Source organism: Nestor notabilis, unplaced genomic scaffold, assembly GCF_000696875.1.
Source record: "Nestor notabilis isolate BGI_N333 unplaced genomic scaffold, ASM69687v1 scaffold10074, whole genome shotgun sequence".
Classification (NCBI taxonomy): Eukaryota; Metazoa; Chordata; class Aves; order Psittaciformes; family Psittacidae; genus Nestor; species Nestor notabilis.
In genome coordinates, this window is record NW_009926884.1 from 4782 (window position 1) to 27303 (window position 22522).

At 43.1% G+C, this 22522-nt stretch overlaps 1 protein-coding gene across 1 annotated transcript in view; it reads right to left on the minus strand.

Annotated features, from left to right (window-relative positions):
• Positions 1–8965: 8965 nt before the first annotated feature.
• The window catches only part of EEFSEC (eukaryotic elongation factor, selenocysteine-tRNA-specific), a 71671-nt gene continuing 58114 nt past the window's right edge, over positions 8966–22522 (minus strand). Inside the window, exon 7 of the mRNA XM_010013797.1 lies at positions 8966–9150. Coding sequence (XP_010012099.1) covers positions 8966–9150 — 185 coding nt within the window. The remainder of the gene's footprint in view (positions 9151–22522) is intronic.

The window sequence follows — 22522 nt, forward strand, 5'->3', positions numbered from 1 at the left end:
GGGGGGCGGATGAGGAAGGCTGGAGGAGAGGACTGGAATTTAAGTGATCCTGGCAAAACAGGGAAGTAGTCTGAAAAGACAGGGAGCTGTTTAAGAGGGGATGTAGGAATGTGTAAATACGGAACGGAAAACGAAATCCCGTAATAGACCTAGAGAGAGGCACCATGATCCTGAGTTTACACATTAAACTTAAGGCAATAAACTCCTGATACTGCAAAACCTGCGGATGGGGAAGCATGAATAGGATGGACTGAGACACTCCCAGAGTTAAAATCCTGCTTTTTTCAGTCAGTACTCGTGAGGCCTTAGCTGGAGAACTACCCAGTTGAGAGAAACATGCTTAAGGAAAGACATGGACCATTTGGAGAAGCTCAGGAAGACAGAAACAACTCCAGGTCCAGAAACACAGCCCCAAGAGGACAGACAAACAAACAAGAACATTTAGTCCAAAGGAAAGAAGATTGAGCGTGGCTGCGATCAGTCTGCAAGTACATAAGAGTGCTGCAAAGAGAAAAGGCATAGTCTGTTCTCTGTACCACACTGGAGAGGGATAAAAAATACAATATAAATAGGCTTATTCTGCAACACGAGGGATTCAAGATAGTGGGAAGAATGAACCTGTTCCCCCTCCCTCCCAAACAAGCCTAATGGTAGTAAAGTCCTGTGACAGCTACTGACAACATCCCTAAAACCAAGGTAGCTGGACACCTGAAAAGTACACCATACATTCCTAAACCATCAGCTTACCAAAGATCTGCAAAAAAAGCAAAGAAAGAAAAAGACAGAACCAAAATAAGGGTCTGGCTTTACCTGAATGAAAGATTAAAAGAATGCCAAAAACTTCCATGCTAGCCTCAGTGTTGCTAACTTAAATGACCTCCCAGAAAGGGAAGAGCTGTAACTGGAACAGATTTACAAGCAGCCCAAAGTTAATTTAACTGGAAGGAAGAGAAGGAGGAGGAACTTAAGTACCACCAAAGCTGGGCTGAAATTGAGTACTGACAAGTGAAAGGTAACCACAAAGAACATATAAATTGAACTACACTGATATATCAACACAAGCATCCAAGATAAAAGATTAGGGCATCACTGTGAACAGTTCCATAGAACATGGACCCTGCACAGCAGTACTCTGGGCATAGATGCTCAAGAAGAGAGACAGATATTACTGAAATTATTAAAATACTACTGATCAATCTTCATTTTGAAGAGCATATTGATTTAATCAACCCATTAGATGCATGGATAGTTTTCTATACCAACAGAGGCTGCAAAGATTTGCACTTCCGAAGACAAATGACATCGACAAAGGTAAGCAAATTAACAGCAAGAAGTAAGGGAAATCATGACTTCTGTTCCAGCAGAACATGACATCAACCGAAAACAGCAAATTAAAATTGCAGTGTCATAATTAGCTTGTGGGTTAGACTGCCATAGGATAGCTTGGAAAATGCATTTCAGCAGTTTAAGTGATTGTGTATTCATATGGATAACAGAAAGACCCACACTGACAAGAGACAGAACAAAACCACAAATCTTCAGGCTCAAAGAACACAAGATACCCACCAAGTGTGAGGACTCTGGGGAAGCAGTTCCCTTACAAGTAGGTTATTCCATAATTACCCATGGCAGAAGCTTTTGTACTTTCCAAGAGTGTGATACTGGAAACATTAAACGTTCATGTTTTAGAATCCACCCCTATCTTCCCACAAATCTGGTTTAAAGCAGGAGAGAAGAAAAATGAGGTAAGGGAGCTTGAGGAACTCAAAACACATCAGCCCACAAGGCTCCCTCACACCCAGCGACGTGCTACGCATGCTGTGTTACAGGCAGCCAACAGCAGCAGACCAGAGACAGTGAAAATTCTTCAGGCAGGTCTCTTCCACAGGCAGGACTGAAAACTGGAGCTGCAGAAGCGCCAACATAGTCACTGATCTCCAAAGACAGGGAACACTCCCTGCACTGGCAGCATCAGTGGGGGGAGCAGATGAAGGGGCACTGCTGATCAGTGAAATAGTCTGACAATTCACCTCTGTATCATTCAGGTTTGAGACTTTTCACTTTATGCATGATCAGTGCATCTGCAGATCTCCCTTAAATTCAGGTTCCTTGGAACAGGAACAGACAAGGTCTGATCAGGAAGATGAAGGCTACCTTCAATGTTTTCTGATGATCCCACTCAAGCAGCAGTATGCACCTGCAGGCAGAGGGGTGTGAGCTAATCCCTCCTGCGCTACAGCCCTACAGACAGCTGATCCTTCTGCAATTCCAAACTGCCACTCAAAGCTTTCACATCTTAATATACAGCATGCTCTAATTAAAATTTCTAATTAAGGGGGGAAAAAATCCTCACACTACCCAGCAAAACTAGTGTTGCAAATTAGCAAACCTTATGTTCAAATTGAAGGTGGGTTCTGTTACTCCTTCATAGATTATATTAATGTTTTTTTAAGCAGATAATTCTGGACAAAGGGTTCACCTGTGCCCATTTTAGTAGCGGGAGACAAATAACATCTCCCACATGAGCCTCCTTTGTTAGGGTTCATGGCACGCAGCAGACAATCCATCTTATCACCCACCTTTGGAAGAGAGTGCAAATCAAAGGACCAAGGAGCAAACAGACAAATTCTGTCTGCACTGCCTCAGTGGAGAGGAAGTCTGAGATAGCTTCATCTTTACTTCTGTCCCAGGAAAGAAACGAAGTGCTCTGAGGAGTCTAGACTAACAGCCCTCCAGGCTAGACTCAGAAGTGGCCTTCACACTGTAGGCAGATGAGATGTGGGATGCAGAGCAGCAGGAGGTACCATCTGAAGACTCAGCTCTACACCTGCAACATCCTATCTGTGACAGTGGACAACTTGCTGAACTCCTCCTTCCAGTTCTGTACCCATCAACTGGTCACGGATTTACTGCAACAAACATATTGGTGAGAATGAACTGCACGTAACGTTTCTGAAAGACATCATCTAGCAAGGGCAAAGACTGTCAAAAACTGTCAGAACTTGGAACTGATCAATCAAGATGCTTTGCAGAGAGCTTTTCTCAATGCTGAACCTGCCACAACTCAACTTTAAAAGAAACTGTTGTATTAAAAAAACTATGATGCTTAAAACATTTATGTACCTGTTGTAACATCAGATTTAAATCGCTAAATAAACATGGGCTCAGATACTATTAAAGCACTTCTGGGACTCTGCAAATACATTTCAGCCTAAATCCATAGCTTAGAATTGGCAGTTACAACTCAGGAAAGAGAATTTGGAATAGTCACTTGATTCTGTACAATCCTTGGCTCAGAGTATGGTGACAACCAAGATATCAGTCATGGGAAAGGATAGTATTGGCAAGACAGAAAACATTCCTTGCAACAATATAAAAATGGGTACTTCAGATGTTCTGCAGTAATAAGGGAGGATGGGAAGATATAGAATACATACAGGCAATGAAAACATCCCAGATGCCTCATTTCAGGGAGGGAGTAATTTTGGTTATCTCCAATTCCTGCACAAGTAAGCAACTTTTCTTTCTTCCAATGATGATCTCTATATACCCCATTTCCATTTCTAATGTCCTCCATAGACAGTATGACCCAGATTCTGCTGAAATCACATACACATTAATGCAGGTGGGCACCAATGCATATAGTGTTTCAGCAACTTGACAGTGTCTAGAAGAGCTTCTGAAAGACTTCGATATTTCCAAGTAATATAAGAGTATTCTCACAGAGAGTGCAGAGTTCAACTCAGCTTTGGCTGAAGTTAAGCTTAAGAAAGACAGTGAGATTGCTTGCGTTAGCAAGAAAGAAGAATTTTAGGCAAAACCACTGTGTGGGGTCCAAGTTTCAGCTTGTCCTTATGGAATGCCGTTTGGGGAATGAATTCACCATGAGGGCATGGATTACGCCTGTCAGACTGAAGTTATAGGCACTAAAATATCAGTTTTCACAGAGAATAGTATGAAAGAACTGGTTCCTACACATCTGAATGAGGGCCATATACAGCCTAATAAAAGCAATCCTGTGGTCCAAGAAGGATGGAGTCTTTCTGATTGACATGAATGAGGCCCTTGAGAAATCTAAGAATGATCAACCAAAACACAAAAAGGCTGCATGGCTTCCAATCAAAGGAGAAGAAACTGATCTAAACAGAATCTTCTAGAGCTAATGAACAGCCTAGATTTCTAAAAGAATCAGAAGCAATCAGATCAGTTTAACCAAAATGCCAACACAATGACACTAGCAGGCACCTCAGTCACTGCCAGCTTGTTAGTTCAGCAGCTCTTGATCCAGACCTCAAATTACTGTTTGGTTAAGAAGCATGAACTCAAGCAGGCAGGACTGGCAAGGACCCAACAGTCAGAGAGCCTTGAAGGGCTGAGATTTATCAAGGATGTTGCAGGGTTCTTCTGATTCTGTCTGATGAGTTGCTTTCACAGCTGTTCCTGAACTCCAAAAATAAAGAGTTAGATAGGATTCCCTCTCCTGTTTGTTAGGAAAAACATACAAATGCACAGCAGAGGCTTTGAGACAAAGAGGTCCCTTGAAGCATCCACCTTCGACAAGCAACAGTTGTATTGGAGAAGGTACAAGCCTTACAGGCTGGTTATACCACCTTGGAAAAGGACTGTCAGACACACATATAAAGAAGTGTAATACTTCCTGAAGAATGGGAACCCCATTCTATCCTAAACTCTAAGTCCAGGAACAACTGGAACTAAACACAGTGCTGCATGCCCAGCAGCAAAGGTGGGACAGACTCCATCTTCTGGCATTGGCAACAGGAAATAAGCAGAAACACTATTCTTTCTCCTATGGTCTATACTGGAGCTACAACTGTATCAAATGATGGTTTAAACTTAATTTTTTATACAGAACAGCAGGAGAATTTGTGGGGAACCCAAAGACTACTCTCCTTCTCCAATCTTCCTTAAACACAACCTCCCCAAATCCTTGACTTCCTTCTGGATGCCCATCATCCAGCAAGACTGTAATCATCCAGTTCTTCCCCTCCTCACAGGCTTGGCAGGTTAGCTCCCTGTGCTAGTGTCTACCTTAAAATTACTCTATTTATAACCTCAGTAAGTTTGTTTAGAACTTACGTGTTTGTAAGCAAAGAGCTGTCCAGGTCACTGTGGATATTAAACTAAAAGGAAAACATAAAGAGCTTTTGAAACAGCAAATAAGGCAGCATTTCTCTGCTGCCTTTCATCCTGCAGTTCACAAGCTCCCAGAGCACTCTGCAGATGCAAACACAGAGCTGCTCTCCCAGTCCTGGGGTGGAACATGGCTGTTCAGGACATGGTGCATCCCTCCACCTCTTCATCCTGCCAGGCTCTCACTTCTGCTCTGCCACCCCGTGGCTGTTCAACCGCAGAGCTCCAGCAAGCAGAAGTGTCTCCTGCCCAGAAAGAGGTTTCTTGTACACACCAAGAACTCAGCCAGCATGGATGGTTCATTTTTCCACAGTCAGGTACTTGCAACCAGTTAACACAACTGGTTGGATTTAAGGACAAGAGCTGTTTTCAACTGAGACACACCAAGAAAGGGCATGGACACTTCAGGGTTTGGTCAGTAAGTCAGAGTTAATGGCTCTGACCACGCCATTAAATACATTGAAAGTGTTTAACAGAAACGTTCTTCAAGAACATGGGCTGCAGGCTGGATTCAAGTTCTTCCTTGGGATGCCAGCACAGAGTCGGGATTCAGGCAGGGAGATGTAGGTTTGATTCCAAGTAAAGGATGCCACCTACTGAACCCTGCTACAGCGCTGCATGCTTTCATCCTCACTGCTCCAGCCCTCTAGCAGGAGCACAAACCCACCTGCAGCCCCCAAATAAATTCCAAGGAGAAGCAGAAAACAGGCTTGTAAAAACAAAGCTTTTCTCACTGCTGCCCTCCCCACAACCCAAAGATGTGTTACTCACCAAACATCTGCACAGCCAGAATTATTCCTGGCTTTGCAATGCTGACAACCTTAGTATTAAAAAGACTCTTTACATCTTTATTCCATTCCGGATTCATTATAGCACAGCCTGACAATATACACCAGCACAGTACATTCTGCAGCGTTTAACCCCTGTTCCCAGTTGCTGTTCTTAACTCACAGCTTAATGACACAGAGTTAGTAGATCATAATATGACCCTGTTAATATTTTTTTAATGCCATTTTTACAAATTACAGCATAATGCACTGATTACGACGATGAAAGGAAAGTCTCCACGTCTGTCTGGAAACCAAATAAAAGAATGTTTGAACATCTGTTCATCCTACAAATGTCTTTAAAAGCTTTGATTTTCCCATAATCATTTTGTTCCACCATTTCACCCTTTTTCAAATGTGTATCCAACAGCCTCAGGACAGCAGCCAGAGATCTGCAGGAACAGCACATTATAATCAAAGTTCCTGGGCACATTTAAGTTCTCCTTTTGGAATTAAAAATGGGGGAAAACACAAAACCAAACCCCAGTCTTCAACAGATACTTCTCCAGCTGCCTGACCTACAGAAACCTCTGCTGGGGAGCAAAATGAAAGGATGGGGCTTTATGTGGAGGATGACAAAGCACAAGGACAGGCTATGGTAGCGGTGAGGGGACTCACATGAGGCTTCCTCCCTTGAAGTACCTCAAGCAAATAAACCCTGGAACCCTCAGTTCTAGAAGACCCTTCAGTCAAGCAAGGGCTGCAAAACTAACATTTCATGACTGACGAGTCTTTAAACAGAACAACTGAAGCTGGTACAGGCAATCCAGAGAGCAAAGGGGAGAAATCAGACAGTGCTTTGCAAAAACGCATACCAGCAGTTACACTGACAGCCTCCTCTCCAGAACTGGGAAAAAATACCTTAGAAATGTGAAAGACAAAACCTGCAAGTGCAAGGCTAGCAGCTTCAGAGCCAGCGCTATCCAACAGCAGGACACCTCTCCCAACGACTGCCCTTTCCCTTCCAGAACTGCAACCAGAGGTGGCGGAATGTAGTGACCCATTTAAGATTTGACTTAAGAATTATACAGATAAAAAAGTTCCTTAATTATTCACTTTTGATTTCTTATTTAATGAGAAGTCTCTTTACACCAGTAATTCTTAGATTAATTTGGGATGGCAATAACAGCATTCCTCCTATGCCACCTGCTTCTCTAGCTTCCATCACTGCAGCATCTTAGGCAGAAGTAACAGTATAGGGTACAAAACAGGATTTGATAAATGCATAGAAGACAGAACAAATATTCTTTCCAAAGATTGCCTATGGGGGTGCCTGGGAAGAGGAAAGAAATGGGGAAGGAGAGATGCCGGTGAGGCGAGATGCTTTTTGTCATTACAGAAGGATACCCTTTCCAGCAAAGCTGGCAGCACAAGTCATGTTAAGCCATAGCTGAAGTTGCCTGCCTAATTCCTCTAGGATCACATGGAAAGCACACCCCATAATCTTAAGGGATGTGCTAAAGCTTTGCTGGGACTCACTCAGCAGAAACTGCTTGGGATTATTCCACAAAGCAATAATTCTGTTCTGATTTAAAGGGGTACCACCAAACTAGTTTAGATACCAGACCTACCCTGCATCGCAACTGTCCAGCTGCAAATATCCTCTCAATAGCTGGTATTTTTGCCATTTGTATCCACTTGGGTTACATGGAAATTAAAAGGAGAAGAAAAAGACTAAAAAAACCATGTTAACATGATGGACTCAGGCCTATCAATAGATATTTGATAACACTGAGTGTTATTAATAGCATAATAATATGATTAATGAGTGTAGCAGTCTATTACAATTATTTACATCCATTTGCAACTAGTGCACTTACATTATACATGGGGTCCTCCTCCGTGGCTGGTCTCAGCAAATGGGGCTCTGGCTGCTATTTAACAGCACCAAGCAGAAGTAGTCTGTGTTCAAGGGGCAGGAAATAACATTTCCCATGCACCAAGACCGAGTCCAAGTTCTGTTCCAAACTGCAGCTTTCATACCTGTAGAATTATTGTTGGTTTTCACGCTAAGGTGTTCCATGCTTTGTAAGTAACAAAGAAGGGACATTACCAGGGTTCTCCTTTTCATGAGCCTAGAACATGAAATTGAGAGGAAGAACTAAAGCAGCCATGAAATCTCTATTAAACAACTAATGGTTTCTAAAGCATCTTGGAGATACTCATTTTACAAGGCTTATGCTGCAATCTTCTATCATTATTTTAATGAAGTAAAGCCCTTGACTATTTCCAGAGGCAACATTTTCTTTCACACACAAAAAAATCTTGGTTACAAAAAGAAAAAAAAAAAAAGAAAAGAAAACAATTCTGGAATAGGATTCATTGCAGAACAGGCAGAAAATTCAGAAAAGCTACATAGAATGTCACTGGAGATCAATTCTGAACCTTTGGAACAGCAAGGAGAACAATTAAGACTCTCAGTTACACACATCATGTTGTTTAATATGAAAAACATTGAGATATAAATCATTTATTAAACACATCCATACCATCTCTCAGATAGCATCTTACACAGCTGCAGCAGAAGGAATGCAGAACATCCACTTTAGGTTTCACCTACTCTATCATGTGCTTTCTGCCTCCCACTTCGCTTGAGGAAGTAAAGCTACAACAATCAGCTTTGCTTTGTGGGTCACATGAAATTCTCATCTCCATTAGGTTTAGATTAATATTGGTGGCAACTTTTAAATCAAGAGAAACCTCCTATCAATCCTGCAGACAAACACCGCTATCGGAACACACAGGCCTGGACGCGCTCAGCTCGCAGGAAGCGTTCTCTGACAGCCCGTTACAGACTCTCATCGCAGAGGTGCCAAAATAACCAGATTCTAACAGAACACAACCAGACCGCAGGGATTTCGGAGGGACACACAGTCAACAGGAGCTTCCCAGCTCTGCTTGCAAAGAAGGAACAAGACAAACATTCCACCCGAGTTTCATTTCACAGTCTGGTCTTCCAGGTGTGTTCAGAGGCTATTCTTGCTTTCTCAGGACTGAATCATTTTCTTCTGCGTGTCAAAGACATATCTTTTAAACAGAAGAGAGATGGTAACGGGTTGGACCAAGTCGTTCTTGCTGCTTTCGTCCTCTTTGGTTGTATCCCCCTTCCCTGCCTTAGATTTCTTCTTGGAGGCAGCAGTAAGCATCATCTTGGTTTCTGGCTTCAGTCCATCTGTAAAAAACAAGAACACATATGACAAACGCGCTCAACATCACATTTCAGTGTAACTGGAAAAATGAACAGGTAAGTTGGCTTCTGAAGTCAAACAAGAAAAACAAGGACTTTAATTTGCATTAGGAAAGTCACATTTCTGCACCATGTGTGGAATACGGGAACTCACATGAAAAGTGAGAAGCCTTCAAATACAGTTATTAGGTAGATTTAGATGAGACCTTAGGAAGAAATTCGTCCCTGTGAGGGTGCCGAGGCGCTGGCACAGGGTGCCCAGAGAAGCTGTGGCTGCCCCATCCCTGGCAGTGTTCAAGGCCAGGCTGGACACAGGGGCTTGGAGCAACGTGCTCTAGTGGAAGGTGTCCCTGCCCATGGCAGGGGTTGGAGCTGGATGAGCTTTACGGTCCCTGAACCATTCCACCAAAGTTCATAAAAGGAATGCCCCAAATCCCAGGGCAGTATCCTGGCTGTATTCTTCTACAGTTTTTAAAGTGTTAAATACAGGCAAAATTTAAACAAGCCAGAGCAACTTGCCTGGTCTAAACTTTTTACTAGCAGACTCTTCCTATCATTTACACACATCTCCCAAAAGTAACTTCTCATCACTAAGAATATTTATTAAAATATAAGTCATGAATGAAAAACTAGTGGTCAAATACTAAAATTATAGAGAGTCCTAAGAGTCAGAAGGTTCTTGAATTTCTTTGGTCTATTCTCCATCAGAAGCCCACTGCTTCAGTTTTAACACATTGCACAGATTTGCATGTGTTTGGTCCCCCCCCCCCAAAAAAAAATACACTATTTGTTGTTAAAAGTTTCCCCTGACACTGCTTAGGGGAACCAGAATTAACCTGTGTAGGATTCTAGGGATCTGACTTAAGTCTTTCTCCAGACATCTGTGCCAAACAAAAATACTTGTGCTTCCCTTCCTAAGTATCAGGGTTTATTACACTTTGATAACTTTTTATCTCAACACATTGGTGGCATTTTGGCCGAGAAACACAAGATAGGAAAGCCCAAAGAAATCTGGAGAGATGCAGCTCCTTGAAAGACCACTCCTGAGGAATTGTTTTCTCAAAGCAGAAGTTGGGCAACTCCTTGGAAGCTCATTCAGCACCACGGGAATACACCACGAGGTGGTTTTCAGGCATCTGGCCAAATTCAGTTCAGGTATTTCTAACGTGTGGTGTCACATAACCTTATCTCAAACACTTAATCAGCTTCTCTCCCCTCATATTGAAATTCAGCTGCGGATTCTCGTATCACAGCTTGACAAAAAGATCGAGATGCTTATGATTTGCTGGAGACAGGAGGTCTGCAGGCACAGGGGCTCTGCTCCAGCCCAGCCCCATCCAGGGGCACCTGCAGCCGATCCCGGAGCCACAGCCCCAGAGCCCAGATTTCCATCCTCCTGCATCAGGCAGCATCCACTGTGGAGGGAAAGGAGGAAACAGGGAAGTGTTGAAGCAAGCCCAGGAAACGCTGATTTGCTGTTTCATAACAGAGGTTTTAAACCAGCCCTAACACCACAGAGCAGCCACAAGAGGTTTGGAGAGATCCAGGGGTCTCAATATGTGGAAAATATAGAGCACGAGAGGAGAGAAGCAACAGCTTTTGCATACAACTAAATAAATTAGTCTACACTAAGGCTGCAGAAGTCCAGCATCAAGCACAACCAACTTTGTATTGCAGAGTTCTGCAAGATTTGACAGGCTGAGAGAGCTGGGCTGGTTAGGCCTGGAGAAGAGAAGGCTCCTTAAGGGCACACCTTGGAGTAGCTCCAGCACCTAAAGGGACTCCAGGAAACCTGGAGAGGGGCTTTGGACAAGGGCCTGTAGGGACAGGACAAGGGGAATGGCTTTAACCTGCCAGGGGGGGAGACTGAGATGAGCTCTGAGGCAGAAGCTCTTCCCTGTGAGGGTGCTGAGGCGCTGGCACAGGGTGCCCAGAGAAGCTGTGGCTGCCCCATCCCTGGCAGTGTTCAAGGCCAGGTTGGACACAGGGGCTTGGAGCAACCTGCTCTAGTGGAATTACCTAATCAGATCTGCCGCCCTCATACTGCAAACAGATTTGGTGCTGGCACCGTCCCCACCGAACGGCATTTTCCATTCCCAGCCCCGGTGCCGGGCGGTCTGAAGGCTGGAGGGGCTCCGTGACTGGGAGCAGCACAGGGACCTGCGGGTTCCATCCCTCCACGGGTGTCTCACGTTACACACAGTGCGGACTTCACATTGTACAAACCCAAGGAAAAGAAGGGAAATAGATCTGTCACTGAAGAAGACATCAGACCCTTGATAGCTGAAATGACAGATATTTTTAGATGGAGGTCTAGTTTAACTTACGTTAAGGGTCTAATCTCTCCTGAACAATGGCTATGTTAGCTTGAACACATAGTGAGAAATCTGTTCCATTAATTAAGTGCTGCCTGTACTACTTGGATTTGTAGCAAAAGTTAATAGAATTTTTTTCTTCTTCCTCTGTTGGACAATTACTTTATTTTGCTAAGTTGCTAATGGATTAAATTGAAAAGGTCTGTATGGTAAAAAAAGACTTTAGCTTCAAAGTTCCAAGATACGCCTTGCGTACAACAGTGGAAAAATACCTATATATTAATACTATTAACGGGCAGTCCTCAGAGGCACATAAGATATCTCAAAGCTTCGCAAATTCATTTCCATTCATCACACCCGTGTCTGTCACAAGAGGTGCCCAGCCAGGGCTTATGTCAAATGTACTTGTAGCATCAACTAACCCAGGTTAGATGTGAAAACCTAGTTGTAAAATAGCTTAATCTACATGATTCTGTTCAACTACTGTTAATAATTAGCAAATAAGAATACAGACTCTTAACATAATATCCTTTGTCTCAGTGTGGCCTCAAGGATTTCGTCCAAATGGAGCCATTTATAAATGGAAAAAAAACCAAAACAAAACACTCAAAAAAACCTAAAGAGTGAATTTTCAAATCCAAATGAATTAAAATTCCTCATCAGGAAAAGCAATTCCCAAGTGTAGGAATAGTTTCACACACACAAAATAAGGACAAAAGTAGTATTTGGTTTTTTACACCATTTTCACAAATAAGAACCAGCTTCTTGGTGATCTGCAGCATCTGAAATAGTTCAATGCATTGCAGCAAGAAATTTGCATAGAAAGGCATAGATATCAGTAATTTCCTATGGAAATATCACATTGTGGAATTCTGGACCCCTTCTTGTGTATAAATACAGGCTGGTCTCTGCTTTTTCTCCTACAGTCCAGTTCCTTCTTCCCTAACTCCCAATTCCACTTGCTAATCCTGCCCTTCAGGAATTTTCTCTCTCTCTCCTTCTCAACTTTATTTTTCAGACTTCCCATCTCCATATTTCTATTTCCAGAGATCTCTTCAATATTTATATTGGAATAGACAGGGCCTGTCTCCTTCAAAGCTAATGAAACATTGTGTTTGCATGGAAGATTTTCCAGCCAGACACGTGTAGATGTGATGGAAGATAACCCAGTATCTCCTCATGGCCCAGCCAGAGACAGGAGTCATTTCTGAGCAAGCGATAAACACATCATTGAAAGTAAGTGAAATAACAGAGGTGCAGGGCAGGCTCTCCAGCACAGACACCAAGAGTAATTTATTTTCCTGTACAACAACTCCCTTTTCCTATGTACACAAGAAATCCTACCATTAACCACCCCAGACAGCACCAAGGAAGAGAAGAGCATCAGAGGATAACTGCACTGTTTTCTTACAGCAATAATTGTTAATGGGGGGAGAGGGGAAACATGCTAAAAGATGTTGAGTCTCCTGATTGAGAACTTTGCTTTCAGGTCAGAACTGGCAGTTCATCCTACCAATAGAAAAATCAGCCAATGCATTATTTGAGCAGCCACCCCCAATGGAAGCGCCCTGGTTTGCTGGGAAGGGGCTGGCGCAGGGCTCACCACTGTGGCAGGGAAAAGCACCCTGAGGCTACACCAACACTGCCACGGGAAGAGAAAATGGTCCTTTTTGCACTCAATATTAAGAAATTTCTTGACTGTTCCTGACTTGCCGATATTATCTCCAAACCTCCAATTCCATTCAGGAATTTGTGAGCAGAGTTTCAGACGGAAACTGAACTTTGGTTTTCCCTTCTGTAAACACAGTATCATAGAATCCCAGACTGGTTTGGTGGGAAGGGACCTGAAAGCTCATCCAGTTCCAACCCCTGCCACGGGCAGGGACACCTTCCACTAGAGCACGTTGCTCCAAGCCCCTGTGTCCAACCTGGCCTTGAACACTGCCAGGGATGGGGCAGCCACAGCTTCTCTGGGCACCCTGTGCCAGCGCCTCAGCACCCTCCCAGGGAAGAGCTTCTGCCTCAGAGCTCATCTCAATCTCTATTTCCTTTGAACAGTGCAAGTAGAAGACTCACCTACCTGCAATCTTGTTTTCTGTCAACATTCAAATGTTAAAAACTGAACATCAGAGAACAAGTTAACATTGCACATTTGATGCTGGAAATAAATTTTATCCAAAGGAAACATAACCTTGTAATACAACAGGCAAACATTTTCTTTCTTCCTGAGGGAAGAAAATAAATGAGCAAGCAAAATTTGAAAGAGGGAAAGGGTTGGGGATAATCCTCACTTACAATGGATCATTCCCAACAGCTGGTTTTCACAATTTAAGGATTTCCTTAAATTGAACCCTCAGAGCCTGAACCCAAATTACACAGTTAAGGAGCACAGGCTGCATCAACTCTCCTGCTAACAGAGAGCACAAAAACCAGTGCCACTAGTTTCCAGCAGAATTAAGATCAATACCAGTGGTACAAGAGCAAACTGCAGCCCAGGATGGGGCAGGAATTCTCCACCTGACATCCGGGTCAGTACGTCAACACCTGTGAACCTTTCCAACCAACAGATTTAAGTGCAATGCTCCTGCAGGAGCCAATCCCCTCTGCTCCTAGGTGTTCATCACTGTGATAACAAGCATAATACGATTACCTGGACAATTTCAGTGTAACAGTTGACCAGAGAGTCACTCAAGAAACAAGGGATGCTCCTTCCCTTGCCACCCTCAGGAGCTCACGATTTGAACTTCAATTACTTTCACAGATCAGGCAATGAGTTTTACTTATGTAAATCCCTTCACAATTCTGCAGTAATTCTATTCTGAATTTACACCTTTCCCCACACCCCTTGTCAGCTCTCACAAGTATTCTTGCTAAAATCTCAAACTCCAGAGTGGATTCATTTTTCCCTTCTGGCTGGTACAAGATCTGCTGTTAGCACCTTGCTTGACTCATGACTATCAATAGGACCACAGCAGGAAGTTGGCCAGGGCGAGCAACCAACCTCCAAGGAGATGGGAAAGCAGACTCCTTCCTTCCAGATGAGAATTACACTTATGCCTCAGTGTGGTACTTGGGACCTGTGCAACGCGTCCACAATTAATTGATGACAGAGGCAAGAAAAGCCCCATCTTGCAGCCCATGTGAGCAGAAGTAGACTGCCCCATGTCCTGACCGAGCACTGCTGTGAAGGCCAGCCTGCATCAGCACAGCTATTCCTGCAGTCTCAGCTTGGTAGACTGTTTGGATATCCTTAACTACTAAAACATTTTCCCATAAATTGGGGAATGGCTGCCCTGTACCACATCAGAGAAGGCTGCAGTTCACTGGTGAACTGAATCGAGTCTTGTATATCAAATTTGTTAAGTTTATACAGGCTCTTGGACTGAGAGACGTTATTGTAAGAGGTGGTACTACAGGAAATAACATGGATTTCATTATGGGCTCCTGCTTAGCAGGGATCCTTGATGAGGAAGACAGAAGCTGTTTTAATTCAAGAGGCTGACCTAGGTGAAGTTCAGGCCAAGGCTGTATTTGGAAAACTCTCACATTGAGCCGGACACAACCCTTTGGAGCTCAGTGCCAATTCCACACAATGGCTTGACTGCTCTCTCCAGCGGGCCTTAAAGGCACATTTTGTATCTTGGCTTTTGCTGCAAGCAATCAAGAAAGAATGCAAGAAAACAAAACTGTTTCCCAAGCACTGTTTGCTGGTGCCATAATTAATATAATCAAACAATTCCACAAATTGCTTCCAATTGCTGGCGTCACTTTCATGTGCAGAGCCAGACTTTCAAAGAAGGGCCCTTCTTGTCCTGCATCCTTACACTGGAAACCCTCACCTCACACAATAGTAAACAAGCCCTCACTAAATAGCATAGGGTAATTTGTACTCTAATAGGTCCCCAAGGCACCATGGACACAATTTGAAATGCCATCTAATTTTTCTTTTTAATTAAAAAAGCAGTTACTATATTTAAATAACAACACAAAAAGGTTCAGAGGGGACAGAGCGGAGTTTCCCACAGCTCTCTGGGAGTTTTCTCAAGGTCAGGAAGAGTTTTATAGGCTCAACTGGTACACATTTTTTTCTTTAATTAGTCTGCCATACCCTCTGCATGAAGTCAGCGTCTTGATTTTCAGTCTGATATTGTTCATATTGCTAAACGGAGCACAGATTCCAGTACCACCCCACATCTCTCTGTTACTGATGCTGTACTTCCCTGTACGTGCCCTGCCTGCCCCTTCCCTCTCCTCTCTTAGTCCTGAACTTGTCACCTACGCCGAGGACACCCAGCAAGACACACTGTATTGAGTGTGTGCCATTTGCTCAGTTTTATAAAGTCTCAATTTCCAGCAGATGATCAGGATATATGACCCAGTTTCCCAAATTGACATAACTTAACCACGTTTTTACTTTCGGGGGGCAAAATTAAAGCGTAATAATCAAACATCATATGCAACTGAACCGGTCACCTGAAGCCACGTAGCGGGATAATCTCTTGACAAATCCCCACCACACATCACACCATTGCTCTCCAACCATCTCATCACCGAAGTCCACACATTATTTGAGTCTACACAAGCCCACGCACGCTTCAAAAGAATATTTGCAGTTCCCACAGTGGGTTTTCCAAAACACACCCTAACCCAACATCCCCTTAGGCCCTAAGTAAGACCCCAACAGCTCTGAAGCACAGTGACACACTCAAGATCTTAATTTCTTGGCTAGTTGGCCACACTTCAGCATGAATAGGTTAAGAGTACCAACCCTGACCCTGGCTTATAGGCCAACATATTCCAGGGGCTGTTCCGTTGTGCACCACAGCCATTTGCTGGTTAACTCCTCCCAGGGCATCTCTCCTAAAGAGCAGATGACTTTATAGTTTGCATTCCCTGAACATACCTATGACTCGTATGCTCTACACGATGTTTTGTTTCTATATGCCAGAGACTGGCTCCAATACAGGTTACATGGGACACTCCAGTGCACCATGATTACTAGCTCTAAGCTACACAAACTAAGTGTACAGACAAGAAAATGGATCAACTTACAGAGCTGCAAGACAACCACCAAGGAAATCCTTTTCGTTTCAAATCCAACACTGTCCCATTAGCCTAAAGGATTTTCCAATCCTGCACAGGCTGTATATGTGCTTTCAGTGCATTAACAAGGCTGCAGCTACGCTGATCTATCACATCAGCAATTATTCATAAACTGTTTTCACTTGATGACCGCTCCGCTCAAAGTCCATGTAGTCCTTGAGATCATGTCCAAGCTCTACACTCATACTCCAGGGAGAGGCAACCCTCATCCTGATGCTGTACTTCTAAGTCTGGGCATTCCTCAAGCTCCCTGAAGCAAAAACTGAGTGCAAGGAACATGCCCAATGCACAACAGGGGCAACTGTGAAGAATAATGGAACTAATAAGGACATCAAATTACTAATACAAATATAAATGCAAAGTGGTTGGAGGCCTGGGAATATAATCAGGCTTTTGTTAAAGTTCAACAATAGAAAAACTACAGGCAGGTCATTGTGAACCAAGACCATTCAAAACAAAGACAAAATAGTGTCTCAAAATCACAACTGTTGTCACTGGACTTCTCAGAAGTACTCTCCCAGGAAGGACGAGAAGGACAGAGACATGAAGACACCAGGACAATGAATAAAACTTGGGAGAGTTTATGTCAACTGTTGCACAGGACAGATCTTCACAAGTGTTACTGTTGAGGTATTCCTTGCTGGTTAAATCCTCAAGCGGAACAAAATCACAGAGATGGCACAAGAGCCCAGGCAGGGGTGTGAAAATAGATCAAGAAACCACTAAGCACAGGAGCTTTAATCATTTTAAACCCATAGAGTATCTTGCTGGGACTAAATTTATACCCAGTGAGAAAGTTCACAGACCAGAGCCACTCAGCAGTTGGGCCAGTAGATAACTTTGACTGTGTTTCTGTCAGCACCCCAGGACCTATGAAAAGGTAAATAAACAAATCCACAGCACTCGTGCTCTGTGCACTAAGGTGCAGGAGAAACAACTGACAATGTTTTGAATGCAGCACAAGGGACTAGAACTTCATCAGACTTGTGAAGAGGCCACAACAACAAACTAGCCCCAACTCAGCAGCCTTTCAGAAACACACAGTGTGGGAAAAGGTCCAGTGAGGGGATGTGACACCAAATCAAAGGCAGTTCATTACAAAGCAGCCTCCAATCAAAGCATGAGATCCACAGGCTGGTCTGTAATTCCCCATCTCCTAGCCTCTCCTGACATGGAGCAGGCACTGCAGCAGCCAGTTAAGTTGGACCAGGTCCGCTGACATAGCCTGGGCATCTGCTGGGCTAGAGTTAAAGTCTGGTGATACTCATCTTCCTGTGGGCTGCCTTTATAAAGCAATCCCAAACAATGGGACTTCAGCATCGAATAGAAAACATTTCCATTTTTCTTCCTAAACTTCTAGGCAAGGGCCTTTAATGCGATTAGGAGGGGAGGGGGTTGGAGAGCAGCTTTTGCTTTTTTATGTTATGTATATTGTGTGTAAACAAATATGCAATTTGCTTTAAAAAGATAAGGTGATTAAATTTTTATCGGGCTTGTACTCTGTTGTCACCACAACAAAGAGAATTAGGAGAAGGAAAGAAAGGCCTTTTTATTTGAATTATGGTCTTACCAGAGGTTCTCTCCAGCACAGCTGTAAAGCCACTCAATGTTCTCCAAACAGGCCCTTTGATTGCATTTTATTCAACTTGTTTGCATTTGGAGCAATCGAAAGGAAAAAGAATGCTCCACATTTTGATGTCTTAATGTTCCTTAATACCTTCTTTAATTTATATTAAGCTTCTTAACTAGGGTGATGAATTCTTCAAAAACAATAAAGACCTAGTGCAGAAATCTTTCACACACCATGAAAATTGAAATTATAATGTATTCATGGCTTTTTTTTTTTGTTATAGAAAAAAAGCCCACATTATTTGGAAGAAAGATTTAAAGCATATAAAAAAAATCCTAAAGTTGTATGAAAATTACTTGATCCACAGAAATAGATGAAAGTTCAAACTAATTATTACACGGGAAATAAAATGTTGTGGGAGGTGGAAGAGAATAAACACTATGAGAATGCTGGGTTACTGTGAAGTTTTCAGTCTTTTAATAACCTATAAACTCCTTTTCTGGCTTTCTACAAAAATAGATACTGGGAATTTGTATGATGTTGTTTTACCGAGACAAATTCAAATGCTTGTCAGTTCTTTCTCCTTTATTATTCATATACTTCTTCCCTAAAATGGATCTCCAGGTTCATGGTTCCACAGGGGACTTCATGGAATCCCAGGCTGGTTTAAGCTGGAAGAGACCTTAAAGTTCACCCAGTTCCAAGTCTCTGCCATGAGCAGGGACACCTTCCACTAGAGCAGCTTGCTCCAAGCCCCTGTGTCCAACCTGGCCTTGAACACTGCCAGGGATGGGGCAGCCACAGCTTCTCTGGGCACCCTGTGTCAGCGCCTCAGCACCCTCACAGGGAAGAGCTTCTGCCCAAGAGCTCATCTCAATCTCTATTTCCTCTGGCAGGTTAAAGCCACTGTTGCCCCTCTGCCACAGCATCATGTTTTCTTTGCACGTGTCCTACAAACTAACCCTGCTTTTGCAGAAACAGCACAGAAAGACAAAGCAGTGCTAACCTGGACAGTTGTCCAAGCACAACAGTCATCTTACAACAGGTAGCCTCCACTGTAACCCACCTGTTATAACTTCGATCAGCTACCTTTAAGGGAGTAAGTACAAAATCTACATATCCACACCAGTACTGATGCATGCAACCAGTTAGAAGCCTTGACTGTGGTATCTGTAAAAGCTTGTGCCTTTAAGCAGAAATGATTCATGAATTTTAATTTGTTTTAAATGTTGAAAAATTCCATCCAAGTAAATGGAGTCAAGAAGCCAAAGGATGAAGCCATCTATCTGGTTTGTATTTAAAAAATAAAAACTTCAAGCCTATACATGTCTTAGTCACCCACAAATCCTCCAGCAGTAAAAAATACTTTCCAATAACGATGTTTCCTGCATTTCTTCTAATTAAGACACTCTGCTTTCCCCATTCAGCACATGCTGCTTGAACACTGTCGAGCCTTAACTGATTCCCATTGTATTATTTAACTATGACTATTTTAAAATGTTCTTAGAAATTAGGCAGTGATTTTGGACACTGGGAAAGATTTGCAGAATAGGCCTCCTCCTTTAAGCTGCTTCTGTATCATTCATTTTAAAAATGCAAAGTCATCAGCCCACCCTCTAAATAAAAACACTTTAAACCAATGTCAGCATTATTTTTAAAGGCATAACTTAGTTATATTCCCCTATATCAAGACTTTCAGTTCAATCTTTTCATGCTTTTTCTCAGTAATCACCAAGACCAGAAATAAACCTTAGAATCCAAAGTTAATGTTTTCTCATCATTACTTTTACAGTGCTCAGGCTCCAAATACACCACAACACCAACAACGTCAACCCCAGTTAAGCAGTGATGTGGTTGCTGTGTGGGGCAGGCACACTAAATCAGACTTTAAATGAGACAGGACAATGAGCTACAGTGACACAGACCCAGCAGGTATTAACAGTTAATACCTCTCTCCATGCCACACTGATCCTTCCATTCTTCCCCAAGGGCTGGGTTTCCTTCCTCATCCCACTCTTCCTGGGGCATAGGCTGTTCTAAAGCCCAGACACATCAAATACCAGAGCAGGCAGGTACAGCCTCTGTCCTGCCACGGGGAGCACATCACTTTTTAGGGCTCAAGGAGAACAGCTTTCCTGAGCCATCCCCAAAGATACTCTTCATCCTTCTGAAACTTCCAGCTGCTGATATTGTTTAGAAATAAGATGCAGGCAGGTCAAAAACCTCAGATGCAGAAATTAATAACAAGCACCCTGATGCCGGGTGACTGGGTGGAAAAGAACAAATTACAGCAACCTCCCAAAATCCCCCACTGTTAATGCCAATCTGAGTGCGTGGGTCCAAACCCAGCTGTGAGAGGGAAAAGATTCCCAACTGGTACTTCAGGGAGTTACAACACCCAACGCAGCTCCACAGACTGGTGACCTGCACTGAAGAGCCACTACACATTTCCAACATATACCAACTCACTTTGACTTGCATTACACAAAACCTAACCACCACTCCCCCACTAAATTTGGTGTTTCTAGGGAGTGCAGTACAAGGCAGCACTGAAGGAGGGGAAAATTAGATTAAAGCAGATGTAATATGACCAGCCAAAACAAACAAACAAGTTAAAAATAAATTAGCCCCATTACCAAAACCACAAAGGCAGCATCTCATGTGATGACTGCTGATTTCATTAGGTTTCGGTTCTAGTACAGTCCATTTCAGGAGCAGGAGTTCTCACAGCTCAACATTTATTTTTCTTGACAAATAATTGTTAAACATTTGCCTTGTACTAACACATCAATGTTTAGGATATCCTTACTCAAAGACAACACAGGAACATAGTTTAGCCTATCAACAACATAAATGACTTTTGAGTGACCGTACCAAAGCCTAAAGTATCTTTTGCCCATTGAGTTTTGCAACAGTGCTGGATTTTTGAAGGCAGAGGAAACAAAGACAAGACAAATTCACACTCAAATTACATCTTCTCTGAAACCTCTTCTCCATCTTCCTCCCAGCTCACATTAAGATCCTGCTCAAGTCAACTCTGCACTTTGCAGCATCTAAAAGGCATCCAATAAAAGGAAACAGAGCATTCCCTCCAATACCCATCTGTGCCTGTGTTCTCTATTTAGACCCCTGCCTCAGGGTTTTAATTCCCTCCACCCTTACTCCCTACTTAGCCTCAATGGTCCTGATGTCTCCAGTTATTGCTCAGGGCAGAGCTGATCAACTGCAGGATCTGTGACGGGAACCAAGAAGGCATTTACAGTTCCAGCAGCTGTTCCTGATTTTGCAGCAGAATCATGGTAAATCTGTGGTTCAAACCCTCCCTCATTATGAGGAAGGGAGAAAACACATGAACAATCAAAAAACCCCAAAAACCCAAGGAAAAGGAAGGACTGGGAAAGTATCATGGATGAAGAGCACAGCCCTGGCCCATAATCATTTTGCCAGCACAAAGCTAATAACATAAGAGACTATCGCACCACGTGAAGCCAAGCCTCAGGTCCTATGTTATCCAGCTTCCTCCCTTACCAGCAGACACCAGAGGAGGAGGAATTCCACAGCACAAAGTATTGTCACCTTCTCCTCTTAAAGATCTAGGAATCCCACAGCCATTGTGTGTAATGCACAAGGAAGCTGTCCAGTGAGGAAGCACATCCCCATGCAGGTTAACATGCCACCCCTCGCTTTGTCAGCTGTTCCAGCCCTCACAGATCCAACTGGAAGCAGCAGCAGCATTCCCTCATCCTGCATGCTGATGAGGGAAATTCAAGCTCTAGTAACAATTCTAACGAGAAAGAAAAATCTGAGTTTTTACAAAATCTAGCCTTCCGCATAGGTTTAAACAGTAAGTCTTAACACAGTTTTCCTCAGGAAAGCTGTCCTCTTATCCTGTGGAAGAAATACGGGATGCCCTGGAAGATAAGAGACTAACCCTCCAGAAAGAAACCAGGGAGTTTGCCCAAGGGACATGCAGGTGGTCAGGATGAGGCAGCATCTTAAACTCCCCTCTCAAACAAGATCAGCCTCTGTGTCTTAAATGCACATACTTCAGATAACCTGTGTGGTGCCCAAGTTGTGCTCTAAGTGTAAGAAAAACTATCAGCATGCAGGCAGGAATAAACCCATCTTCTTTCCTGCACCGGGCTAAAAGATACCGAGCAAAGAGGTCACCCAGATCAATTCTGCAGTAAGTCAGAAGCAGGAAGTACACAGCAATTAATTTTAGGATTTCATTTCATATTTACATGCATCAGCTTTGACTTAGTAACTTTCTATTAAAAAAAGACAGCAGAAATAAGGCAAACACTGGGATGAGACCTGCTCCACTTGCAACTCCGGAGATACTTTTAGTGAACTTCACTGGGGAAAT